Raw genomic sequence first — 13662 nt, 5'->3', positions numbered from 1 at the left:
ACAATGCTCTTTCCAATTCTAAGTGAAGCTTTGTGTAAGAAGGCTAGTTGGTGGGTTCTTGCTGGTTTAGTCAAGGCATCTATAACCTGGTAGCATGAGCCCACACGAAGTTTCGTATCAAAGTATGACTCATTTTTGGAATCTGCAACAGCTTCAATGGCATCACCTTGTTATGTTAAAAACAAATGTTAGTCAATATTATAAATGTAGTTGTTGGTAAATATACATCTTACACGTACGTGAACATCCACAAATAGGTAGCATAGGTATTTCTGTCTTGCACGTGGGATCCATTTCTTTATGACTCTGATTTCAAGAGGTGGTGCAGGCCTGTGACTGTGTCTAGAATTTTGTGTCTCTCCATATGTTTTTTTATAATGTAAATTTTAAAGAAAAACACATGAAGTATTCTATACACATAGGTTAGTAAGCAGTTAGCTGTTATTGGTATATATAAACATATGGTTACTATATCTATGTTATGAGGCGTATTGTATTTATCTCGTTAATGAAGTCAGGGTATACTATATTCTTTGTTGTACACGGGTTATAGTTTTCCTGTGGTATAATGACTATTTTAGGCATTCAGGGTTGTTGCTTTTGATAATGCTGCGTACAATTGACCGTGAATGAAAACAGGTTTGGGAAGATAGACACCAATTTTGTCGAGTGATTGACCCTGACTTTTGTTAATGGTCATTGCATAGCATAATTTTATTGGAAACTGTATCCTTTTGAAAGAAAATGGGAGTTCTTTGTCTTTATTTGTCAAGGATATTCTTGGGATGTATACACGATGACCAATATGGTTACCGGTCATTATCTTTGCTTCTACTATTCTAGGTAGTCGTTGTGTAACAATAAGGCGTGTGCCATTGCATAGTCCATCATTTGGATTAAGGTTCCCTAGTAGAATGAGATGAGAATTCATTTTAAGTTCAAGTCGGTGTGGCGGGAGACCTCTAAAGTTTAGCATGTTAAGGTACTCAGATGGATAAAGTGCATCTGAATCAGCGTCAGTGCCTGCATTGGGAACGATAGAGTTAGTACTTAGATAGGACATCCCTGTTCTTGGACCCATGTTATGAACAATGGTGTTGATCTCATGTACTATTTCATTTGTTGTACAGACAATTGCTTTTCCTGAAAGCGTTAAAGGGGATGGATTTTGCAAACTGTCGATGTCATATATAAAAGTAATATAATTGGCAAATTCATTTTCATCATAAGGAATTAGGTATCTTTTTGGGATGTTGATGATTTTTGTGTCTTGTGGGTGTTCGGTGTCTGGGGTGCCTGCGGTGCCATCACCTATTGCCAATAGCCATGATGAGAACAAGCTAATGTCTTCATTTTGTTGACGGGTTAGTGATTGGCGTTGTAAACACATGTTTTCAGTTAGTTTAAACGTAACAAAGTTGTTCCAAAGATATGAACGTTGAAGTGATAAAGAAAGAACATTTGTCTTGGAGGCTTTGGACTTTATTGGCAATGTTTGTCTAAAGTCACCCCCCAAGAGGACAAATTTGCCGCCAAAAAGTTGGTGTTCATTGTTTAGTATATCCTTTAACGATCTGTCTAATGACTTGAAGCATCTCTGGTCATTCATGGGCACCTCATCCCATATTATAAGAGAAGTCTCCGTTAGTAATTGTACGAGATGAGTATTTTTGGAGATCGAACATGTAGATTCATCGCAAATGTCAATAGGAATTTTAAATCTTGAATGAGCGGTCCTGCCAGCAGGTAACAACAGCGATGCTATGCCTGTGGCGGCAATTGCAAGCACAAATTTTCTATCTAAACGCAGACCTGAGATGATTGTGTTCCATAAGAAGGTTTTGCCAATGCCACTGTGACCATAAACGAAAGCTAAAACATGTCTCTGGCTAGTGACAGTCGACATGATATGTTCACATATTTTATTCTTGGATGTTGAGAAGGCCTTTGGATGATTCGTGTTCGTGTGCCAATTTCTCTCTATTGTGATTCTTTTCATTTAACAACATTATGTTATTAAGAAAATGAAGTGATTGCGCATCAGGTAACAGTAACCCATATCTTATTAAATTTTCGGGACGAAAATTCTTTCAACATGGGAATGATGCGACACTCGTCAATTTCAGATTTTCGGGACTTAATTCAAATTTTCGGGACGAAAATTCTTTCAACATGGTAATGATGCGACACTCGTCAATTTCAGGTTAACTCCGTTAATCCGAACTCCATTAATTCAAACTTAAGATCACACAAACTGTAACGCATATCTTATTACATTTAAAATGACGCATAACAATCACTACACAAGTAGTATTTCGGAATTTCACCGAAACACACACGAGTCGACTCAAACCGTTGGTGAACAAACGACAAGTAATTGATAGTTATGTGTTAATCTATGTGTTACTTGATATTTATATATATATATATATATATATATATATAACACTAAATTCAAGAAGCAAAAGCCTAGTTTATGCTAGAAATTGATTAACTAGAAGTTCAGGGGGCTAAGTGTAGCATAATTAATAATATAATCAAATTATTACACAACCCTAACTCCTTCCCTCCGATTGTACGATCGTTCTTGTCCTCCCTCCCTCTCTTGGCAGCCGTAACACACACAACAGACACATCTACAAGTATTTTTTTCAAGTTTTGTTGGAGAATTCAAGGTGCAAGATAGGTAATTAACATCCCCTCTAGCTATTCTAATGATATAATTATGATATTGAGCATGTTAATCAAAACCCTAAATCTTGAAATTGATGATTGAAGATGAGTTAGGGTTTAATTATGTGTTTGTTGATGATTGCTAGTGAATTGATAACTAGTTATGTTGTTATTGATTGTTAATTACATAGTTCTTGAAATTGAACTTTGAAGTAAAACCCTAATTGTGTATGTAAAGTGAAATTGAGATGCATGGTTGGTGAATTATGCATCTAGAGGGTTGTATGTATGAGTTATAGTTCATAGGTTAATGATATGTTGAGTTTTGATGAAAACTGATGCTGGACAGATTATTGAATTCGTTTTTAAATGACTGTAAATCGATGTTAATTACATGTTCTGAAGTGAATTTTGATTCTATGATGTAGTAGGTCGAGTCTAGTTTCTAAAGAGTCCAAATTTGTAATTTTTGGACGTGTAAAAGTTAGTTTTTATTATTTTACAAAACTGTTGTGCAAGGCTGATTCGGGAGACCTGCTGTTAGGCTGTTTTGAGACTAAGAAATCTCATAAAAAACAAGACCAAATGGGTTGGTTCAACTTCTGGAAGTTAATATTTTGAGTTAGGAATCTAACCCAATTGGTTTTGCATTAATTGGATTTGTCATGTAACGGGAATAACTAATAACATTCTGTTGCGCATGATAATGACTGCTGTGTGTTTGCTGTGATGTTTTAATCATTGTGATAAAACCGAAGATCATAAAAATATAATAAAAATATTTTTAGATACCTAACTCAAGTATGTTTCTGTGATGATTTTTGGTGATTTATTGGACATGTTAGGATATGTTAAATAGATTAATCTTGTCAAGTGAAAATCTGCCTGGACAATTTAGCTGCTGTATTACTTGAATTGTCATGAAAAGTGCATAACTGATTGATGTTTGCTATGTTTTGACCAAATTGCCCTTGTGGGGGATAATTGCTAGTAATGTACAATTTTAATACTTGACACTTAAGTAGTTGTTCACACATGTAATGTATCACCAACGTGTTTGTCGAGTCGCACTTATTTCACAAATGGAACACGAAACGCATCTCATGCATAAGTTGTATGTGTCGAGTCTAGGGACTCACTTGTAGTTTAAATACTTAGAAAATCTCATTTTTGTTGTTAGAGCACTAGTGAGGATTTTCTGTGACGCACACCTCTCTCGGATTCTTTTTGATTTTTCTTCGCAAACAGTGAGTTTCACGTCCCCTTTCTACTCTTTTTAAACGCTTTTATTTGGGGGAGATAACATACTCCAACGCTGTAGATTTTGTTTAGTTTTTATATATCACTTGTAAGGCTAAGTGGCAACAAACCAACCAAAGTCCTTCATAACATCTAACCGGTTAATATTGGGATAATAGCGAGTCACTGTTGAGTAGTACTACTGGGTTTGACAAACCCCACCCAACTCTAAACTCGACTGTAGGTCGAGTGGGTGTAATCTTGGCTAACACATTACCATGGTCGTGGTTGACATGGTGGCAAGGCAATTGATAAACAGTCAGCTTCGGTGTCGAACACTTAGTAATGCATGCTTGATAGGTTAGCTACCTATTGATATATAATTGACTTAACACTATCTGGTAACGCAAAACATAAACGCAAACGCAAACACTTTATTTATATAAACCTGTGAACTCACCAACCCTGTGTTGACACTTTTAGTAGGTTATTCTCAGGTAGCCGAGGCAGGCGCGCGGCATAGGAACATGCATTCGCTAAACACCATCGCTTTGAAAACTTCTTATAATTTTTATCTTAATAACTTGGGTTTTTAAGTCGTCCTGTGTGGCGCAAACCTTTTGGTTTACAATTTACGCTTCCGCATTTTATTTAAGACTTAATGTCTTGTTGGTTTGAAAACTTTAAACATGGTGTTTGGTTATAACTAGTGATTCTGATCTTGTTTGTTCACACCCTCTGATCTACCAAATCTTACGAACATAACTTAGAAACAAACAAATATAAACAACAGAAGAATATCCCAACAACAGTTAAACCCTAGGATTAACAATCCCATTAATCGGTGATTGTTAATCCAATTCAAGTTAGGGCTAACGAAATCGTCGAGGGGCGATCAAAACTGTGTAATCTGATTACCTTAAGGATGTTAGATGATGACATAACTGGAGCAAACAGAGCCGGCATAACAAGCTTAAGAACACGACATGAATTGCCATAATAATTAAATTAAACTAAGGGTAAATGACGGCTAGGGTTCAGGGATTGTGTATATGCGTTTAATTGAATTTGTATGAACGATTATATGTATTATGAATTAAGTTTAAGTTCGGTCACACAAATAAGGAAATCGTGAATCGTTTAATATCGAATTAACATAATTTAACAGTCGGTTTAGCCGCATAAGGTATGTATAACATATAATTGATCTTATTTCCATGTTTGAGGTGTAACATCCCGTTTTTCTAGTTTCGGTTAATAAATGAAAATATGAGTTATTATAAGTCGGGATAGTGTTGGGTAAATGGGTATGGGTTATGAACTTGGGCTATGAAGGATAGGACGAAAAGACCATGGGCTTAAGCACATGATCCATAATTATATAAGTATTAATTACCAATTAATTCTCATTTACACATATTCCATACACCACAAAAACACACACTTAGCTCTCTATCATCTTTCTCTCTCTCTCTCTCTAGCCGAAAACACCAAGGAAAACTGATCCCGTTCCAAGGTAATGATAGTATTATGTTATATGAGCTTAAACCCGTTAGATATGGTCACGAAACGACGAGCCTACATCGTCAAACCATTTAAGTCACGAGATACGGGTGGAATCGGGTATAAACTGAACCTAAGATGAGCTTAGGGGTCACCCTAGCTCAGATCTGGATCGAACGGGGCGAAAAACGGTGAAAAACGAGTTAAAACTCGTTTTTTCGGCAAAACCGCGTTTTTCCGGCGACAGCGCCGGAAAGTGGTACGAGGTTAAGAGATGTCAGAGAATGTTCTGACATTCTCTGACCTAACCCTAGTTCGTTAGAGGGGAATTAATGAACTAGAGGTGATTCGTTAGTTGATTCGTCTAAAGGAGCATAACGAACTAGCTTTAGTTCGTATCCAATTCGTTAAGGGAAAAGATGATGAATTACCCTTGATTCGTTATAGCCATTCGTTATAGGAGATAACGATTAGAAGGTCCAATTCGTTACAGAGGGGTCATTCGTTATAGGGTTCAATTCGTTACAATGACCAGTTCGTTAAGAACCAAGTAACGAACCAGATCATGTTGAGATAGCGAACCAGAAGAACGAATCAGCTAATGAACTAGATCATGGAAGATAACGAATTAGTTAACGAATCAGGTTTAATTCGTTAGGGAAAATGAGTTAGCGAATTAGAAAATAATTTAAAATCCTAATGGAAAATGTGTTAAGACAGTTAATGAAAATAAAATTTTTTCAAGCTGACCTACCAGCTTAACCCCAGCCAGGGGCTCTGCCCCTTAGACCCCGCTAGGGGCTGCCGCCCCTAGAACCCAGCTGCCAGGGGCGCTGCCCCCGGACCCCCGTTCGTTGAGGTTTACGACTAAACTAGAAATACGTTATGGAAAGTGATAGTAATTAATACGCGTAATTGTTATATAGTTAGCCGTGCACAACTAAAGAAAGGGATTACCATTAACGGTGAACGTACCCGCATTCAGGTGAGTTCTAGCCCCACTTCCTTGTTATGTTTTCGGGGCTGTGTGCATACTCGATGTGATAGTTAATACACTTACCTTATATGGTAAGTGTATGCCTTGTATGATTTATGTATGATGATTGCTTGACGGTGCGTGAACGATCTTTGGATATTGCATGTACCGCTAGGTGGTAGTTAAAGATATGATTACTATATGTATGCCATGTATGATTTGTATGTTATTTATGTATATCTTAAACGTGAATGAAAGCTTGTCGGTGCGTGAACGATCCTCGGATATTGCATGCACTGCTAGGGAATGGTTCGATGATACGATTGTGAGTATGATGGATGAATGATGTAAGTACGTATGAAATAGATATACATATGATAAGGTAGGGCGTAATAATAGGATGGAGGGTGACCGGACCCTAATAATATCCGAGGATGGAGGGTGAGCGGACCCTAATAATATCCGAGGATGGAGGGTGACCGGACCCTAATAATATCCGAGCATGGAGGGTGACCGGACCCTAATAATATCCGAGGTATGTAGGGCGAAATGCTCTTTATAATGTAAGGTTAGTTATGAATATATGCATATGGAAGGATGACGCACAGGTTATGTATGTAATGTGTACCTTCGAGTGTATATATAAGTATGTGGATGTATTGTATGTCGTCTGATTAACTAGAACTCGCTCAGCAAAGCTGACTTTTAGTATGCACGCAGGTTATTTAGATAGCTGGTTTGAGCAGGACACGTGGCAAGATTGGATAGGCTGGCATCTGAAGATTTGTCATGATGTTTTGATACTATGTTTTAGTTATGTTTTGAAAAGACAAGTTTTGAGTATTTGTAATGAATGGTTGACTATTATTATTATTCGGCGAAAGTTTTAATTAACTCTGATATTAAGAACTGTGTTTATGAGTAAATCCAACGTCCAAAGTGAGGCACAGGTAACGGGGCCTTACATGAGGCGAGCATTGTGGTCCAAGCATGTTAAACGGGTCACGAGTAAAAGTGTACGGGTCATGGGTATTTGATTATGTAAATGGGTAATATCAAAATTTCATTTTTAACCCTTGAGGTTTAAAGATGTATACAAAGGGAATAAAAGGTTTAGTTGGAGTTGGTTTGCCAAAATGAGAAAGGTATAATATATTTAAAAGATTAAAAATTATATTAATAATTTAATCTCTTCGATAAAAAAATATTATTTTATAAAATGACCCAACACCGAAACGGGTCGGGTTTTTAAGTTTCAAAAAGTCTGAGTTGTTACAGTCTCCCCAATTTTAGGAAATTTCGTCCCATAAATTAAAGAAAACTATAACAACACCGTTAAATTTTTAGAAAAAGTAAAATTTTTAAATATGATCCAAAATTAATCATAATACGGAACTTTGAATAGTTAAACTAACGCTCCAAATGCAAATCCGATAAGGGCACTTATATATAGGATGTACCAACGGCTTATCCACCATGTCCTTATTATATTTACATTTGTACCGTTATCTCAACTACTTACGGATCCATATTATGACATACAATCTTACACATCATGATTTCCATGCGAGGACTTTGATAATTATGTCCCGGACCATAATTATTTTCATCATCGAATGGTCCACATGATTTGTCTCATCGTGTGGATTTACAAAAACGCTTGATTAAGACATGGCTTGAGGAAACAAAAGTTTTAAGGAGTCTTTAATAAAACACTAGAAAGTCACCAATGTATAAAATAATTTCAAAAGTTGCAGTAAATTTTAATAAGGCCAAGAAATTTTAAGACGAATTTTAAACGTAAAGATATAAGTATTTAAAGTTTAAGGAGAGATATCTTATAGTTAAGAAATATGGTAGAAATAGGCATCAATAAACAATCTATTTGATACAAAGAAACTCTATTTATTATATAGAAGATAAATAGTCCAAATACGGAAATAATTCAAGGCCATAAAGAGGCATTCCTATGCGTAACTAAGAAAAGACAAAATAAGGTAAGATAGATAAAGGGGACGGCAAAGGTCTTCATGATTGTTGGGTGGCTTAATTGTCGTGACTTGAAGCACCATGAGCAGTTACATTCATAGGAGTTGGAGCAGTCGAGGTAGGTTGATTTGGAGTAGTTTGAATAACGTGAGCTTAAACAGTCTGCAAGAAGGTTGTTTGGTAGAAATATGTCGGGTGAACTTGAGTTTGTGGTTGTGGGGTTTGGTAGTGTTGGATTAAGTAAGGTTGACCTTGATTGATGCGAGGAGCTTGAGGGACATGAGGTTGCTCCTATTGAGCATGGGTCAAGTAGTAGGGTATAGTCCTAAATTGGGCTTGAAGAGAATGGGTACGTTGAGGGCACGCATTACAGAGATGATTTGGGTTCTTACAATGGTAGCAAGCACGGGTATTAGGAACATCAGGTCGAGCATGAGGGGTAGGTTGTTGCGGGGCAGCTTGTGCATTAGGCGGGACACGACAGGTGTTAGCAAAATAGCCATAAAGGTTACATTAGGTGCAACGATGGCATATGGATTTAAGTAGGTGATGATGGTTACAAATGGAGCATAACGGGAAAGGACCGAGGTAAGGTTTATTGTTTGAGGAGACTTGCGGTTGGGTAGGTTTTGTTGCAGCTAGGTTCTTGTGTTTCTTGTTGTGGGGATGAGTGGAGGTAGATGATTCGTAGTCACCAGCAAGGGAATTAGTGGGAAAAGTTGAATCGGTTACATTAAGGTTCCGAATTTGGGTTACTATCCTAGGGATCGCAGCAGTTAACTATTTAGCTATACAAGCAGCTATGCGGTAGTCGTGAGAATCAAACGATTGATGTTGAGGATGACGATGGTTTCTTAGATGAGACATTCAACAAGTACCAAAAATAAAGATTTATAAGATGAAGGATAAGTTGAGGATATCATTAGAATAATAAAATGTTTAAGTATGTAAATAACTTATAATAACGTTGACCGTAAGAGGAATTGCGTCATGAGTATTAAAAGTAAAAGTTTATAAGATGAGGGGGGGGGGGGTACATAGCGTAAATAGTTGTTAAATGATGTAGTCAATATGATTAATGTGTGATGACTACACGAGGAGTTAAGTCAGTTTAAAATTTAGAATTTTATTAAGTTTACAATAAACTAACGAAATATAAAATGTGGATGTTGGCCTCCCATGAGCTTACCATGTCAATTTGAATCGCCCAACGAAACTAACGAATAAAAAACAACTAAATTAGACAGCCCATGAGCGTTACATGGCATTTTGATTGTCCCAACTATTAACGAATTAACAATACGATATAGTTTGTCGGCCCAATGAGCGTTACATGGTGTTTTAACCGACCAAACTAAATAACAAACAAACGAGAGAAATATGAGTAGTTGGAGCATTCCGTGAACCACCACGTATGATGACTCCAACAAAAACATAAACCAAACTGAGAAATGGATAGTAGGAGTGCCCATGGGTTCCATGGATTTTTTCACCCAACTAACCATTTAAATAACAAAACACAATAATTGGGAAAACCGAGTTTAGCCACGAACCGCCATGAATTTGGTTTAAAATCAACCTAAGGTGCCGGTCGTATGACAGTTGTGTTCCACTTTGGCTGATAGGAACTTGCCATGCTACCTAGCCTTAAGATGAAGGAGTAAAAACAAGAGTAGGGAATTCTTAAGGAATTTCCCAAAAATAAAAAGGCAATCTAATTTCGAAAAATTTTCTTTGAATGTTGAGGCATAGCCTCGGAGTTGTGTGTGTGTGCATAACAATACAATAATAAATAATCATTAAATAATTATCTAAGAAAGCTGTAAACAATTTAATTTGAACACATAAAGGTAAACAGATAGGCACGTATAGGGCTCCTAAACATGTGTCTAAGGCAATTTCTAACGACCTATCTTAAACCTTCGGCTATGATATCAATCTGTCACACCCCAACCTACGGCGGAAATGCCTGGACGCGAACTGATTGCTCACAACTTTTCAAAGGTTACTATATGCAATATTAAAAGTGTCAATATCTATTAAATTTTATTAAATAGTCAAGTACATTAAACTCATAAGTAAACAAGTAAAATAAACATTCAAATCAAATTCTTGTATCTTCTTCTCTAACATGCATCCTAAGTTGCTTCAAACAATCTTAATAATCACGTCACACGATAACCTGCATATGCGTTGAAAATAGAATAGTTTTGTCAACACAAGGTTGAGTGAGCAACATACCATTTTAAATGTACATATAGTATATATATAAAAATAAGTAGTTGTAACAAATCATATGAGAATAAAAAATTAACTAAATGAGCAAGTATAACTGAGATGTCGAGAAGCACAAAGGCTAACGACTGGCGTATGATCATACTAGACTAAGATTATGTTGGACCTCTCTGAATGCGGAAGCATACAAAGCAAATAAGCACATAAACAAGTAAGGTATAAGTTGTTAACACATAAGACAATAGTTGCAGTTTTGAGTATAAGTATATATGAGAAATATAATTTACGCATATGTCCCCTAAATGTGAGAAAACAAGTAAAATAGGGGAATGTGGTACTCACCTTAGTAAATGAACAAAAGTCGGAAGATGATAAAGAAACGAATATTATGAGTTATGCTTGTCGCGATGTATCAACGGAAATCCCTAAGTACCAAAAAACGGGAAATACTACAAGTTAACAAATGGTCCAATGAAGATTAAAGTATATGGAAAAATGAGAGTTTAAACGAGTTATCTAACGTTGATTTTATAATAGATTTTTACAATTATATTAGAAATGACAACATAAATCCTTTTCTTATTATAAGTATTTTTAATTAAAGTTGTAATGATTTATATTAAATATTTGTTTATGAAATTATCTGTTCAATACTTATCTTAAAACAATAAGATACACTTATTTTATATATTTTGAATATTAATCCTTTTACTTATGTATTAATAAATAATATATGATAATAGTGAGTTGTGGTCGATGAAATAATGATTTATTTAAAGTAAATAATGATTTCTTATCAATTAGTGTTATAAATAATAATTTATATAAGATAAAATTATTTATAAAAGACTTTTATAAAACACGTATAACTATATTTAAGCATCTTATTTACAAGATTATATTATGGATTTTTTTACATCAAAACCTTATTATTAAAAATCTTTATCAATAAAACTTTTAACAATTTTAACAACTATATATTCATATATATAAATATATATGTATATATATTAATGGTTTTCAGCAAAGATTCGGAAAGCAAGATGTTATTACGTTGGTTTTAACAAAACACTTATTAATAAATATATTTTATAATGAAATTGATTTAATATACTATATATATATATATATATATATATATATTGATTTATATGGTTTAAAAATGATTTAAATATTAAATAAACAAAACCCTACCAAAAACTGGCTGCCGGAGCTCGAACCCGCGCCGATAGCCGGGTCTCAGGAATCAAGCGCATGACCAAAACCTGCTGATCTACCAAATATTACGAACATAACTTCGAAACAAACAAATATAAACAACAGAAGAAGATCCCAACAACAGTTAAACCCTAGGATTAACAATCCCATTAATCGGTGATTGTTAATCCAATTCAAGTTAGGGCTAACGAAGAGCGTCGAGGGGCGATCAAAACTGTGTAATCTAATTACCTTAAGGATGTTCGATGATGACAAACTGGAGCAAACAGAACCGACATAACAAACTTAAGAACACGACATGAATTGCGATAATAATTAAATTAAACTAAGGGTAAATGACGGCTAGGGTTCAGGGATTGTGTATATGCGTTTAATTGAATTTGTATGGATGATTATATGTATTATGAATTAAGTTTAAGGCCGGTCACGCAAATAAGGAAATCACGAATCGTTTAATATTGAATTAACATAACTTAACTGTCGGTTTGGCCGCATAAGGTATCTATAACATATAATTGATTTGATTTCCATGTTTTAGGCGAAAATTGTGGTCCAAGCATGTTAAACGGTTCACGAGTAAAAGGGTACGGGTCATGGGTATTTGATTATGTAAATGGGTAATATCAAAATTTCATTTTTAACCCTTGAGGTTTAAAGATGGATACAAAGGGGATAAAAGGTTTAGTTGGGGTTGGTTTTGCCAAAATGAGAAAGGTATAATATATGTAAATAATTAAAAATAATATGTTAATATTTTAATCTCCTCGATAAACGAAATATTATTTTATAAAATGACCCAACACCGAAACGGGTCGGGGTTTTAAGTTTCAAAAAGTCCGATTTGTTGCATATGTGCGTTACATCGTCGGGCATTTTGTTACAGTGTTATTCCCACATCTGTTGTGGGTTGGATATATCACAATACTGAAGCATATGGGCAAATAGTGTATGTAACTAAGAAGTAGGGGCCCACACATCGGCTTTCTCAAATGTAGACGACCATTCATTATCATCTTCTAATAAGTTAAGCATTTGGCATGCCTCTTTAAATGTCGGTGCCACATGACCGTTCATGGTACGGATATTAGTGAATGATTGGCAACCTCTTTGGTGTGAAAGAAGCATCCTTAAGAAAAACATTTCTCCACAACTTGGATGTACGTATATTAGTCTTCCAATTGCAGGTGGTTTTGTTGATTTTCTTATACTCCAAAACTTGTCACCTGCGTCCCATTTGTATTCTAAAAGGTAGTCTACACAACAAAATTGACGACCGACTGGGTCATAATGATTGTTTCTTAGCCATTCCATTAAGTAGTTTTCTTTAAATATGGGTTTTGTAAAACTGATTCAAGGTTGTCTTCATCTCTTAAAGTAATTTTTTTCATGTCTTGTAGGTGAACAACCAAAGTCTGTACCGTAGGATTTTTGTTTTGGATTAGGAAATTGAGGATCCTCCAGGATGCCTCATGTGGCAGATTAAGTGACTGTCAACAAAGTTAGAAATCTCATTTACTTGAGGGGAACTAGTACTTGGTGTATTGACATTGGTGCTTGTCATTTTGGCTATGGAATATCGTATACGGTCGAAACCTTTTGATATATACTTGAATAAGTACTTAATGAGCATATTCCAAACACATTATAAAACATTTATGTGAGAATGAAAGTGTAAGCACAAAATACGGTTATACGGAACTACATAACCGTTGTCAAGATCAACACCATGTTTATTAAACACGTGACTGATAGAATTTCTTTTGTACCAGGTGTAACCATTTTTGTCAAACACGCTGGTTGAATGATAATCTTTTGGAATTTTTTTGAGC

General features: G+C 35.4%; 1 protein-coding gene across 1 annotated transcript; it reads right to left on the bottom strand.

Moving 5' to 3' along the window:
• Nucleotides 1-577: 577 nt before the first annotated feature.
• Nucleotides 578-1906, bottom strand: LOC143548453 (uncharacterized). Its single transcript, XM_077039619.1, has one exon. It carries the CDS (start codon nt 1904-1906, stop codon nt 578-580), a length of 1329 nt encoding a protein of 442 aa, XP_076895734.1.
• Nucleotides 1907-13662: the final 11756 nt, after the last annotated feature.

Source organism: Bidens hawaiensis, unplaced genomic scaffold (genome assembly GCF_021521415.1).
Source record: "Bidens hawaiensis isolate Kalapana, Puna unplaced genomic scaffold, B.hawaiensis_p1.1 tig00015127_1, whole genome shotgun sequence".
Taxonomy (NCBI): Eukaryota; Viridiplantae; Streptophyta; class Magnoliopsida; order Asterales; family Asteraceae; genus Bidens; species Bidens hawaiensis.
Note: the sequence above shows the minus strand (reverse complement) of the source record. Positions and strands in the feature narration are given on the sequence as shown.

Bases quoted from the DNA above. Each gene is read 5' to 3' on its own strand.
- LOC143548453 (XM_077039619.1), bottom strand. From the start codon at position 1,906: ATGTCGACTGTCACTAGCCAGAGACATGTTTTAGCTTTCGTTTATGGT.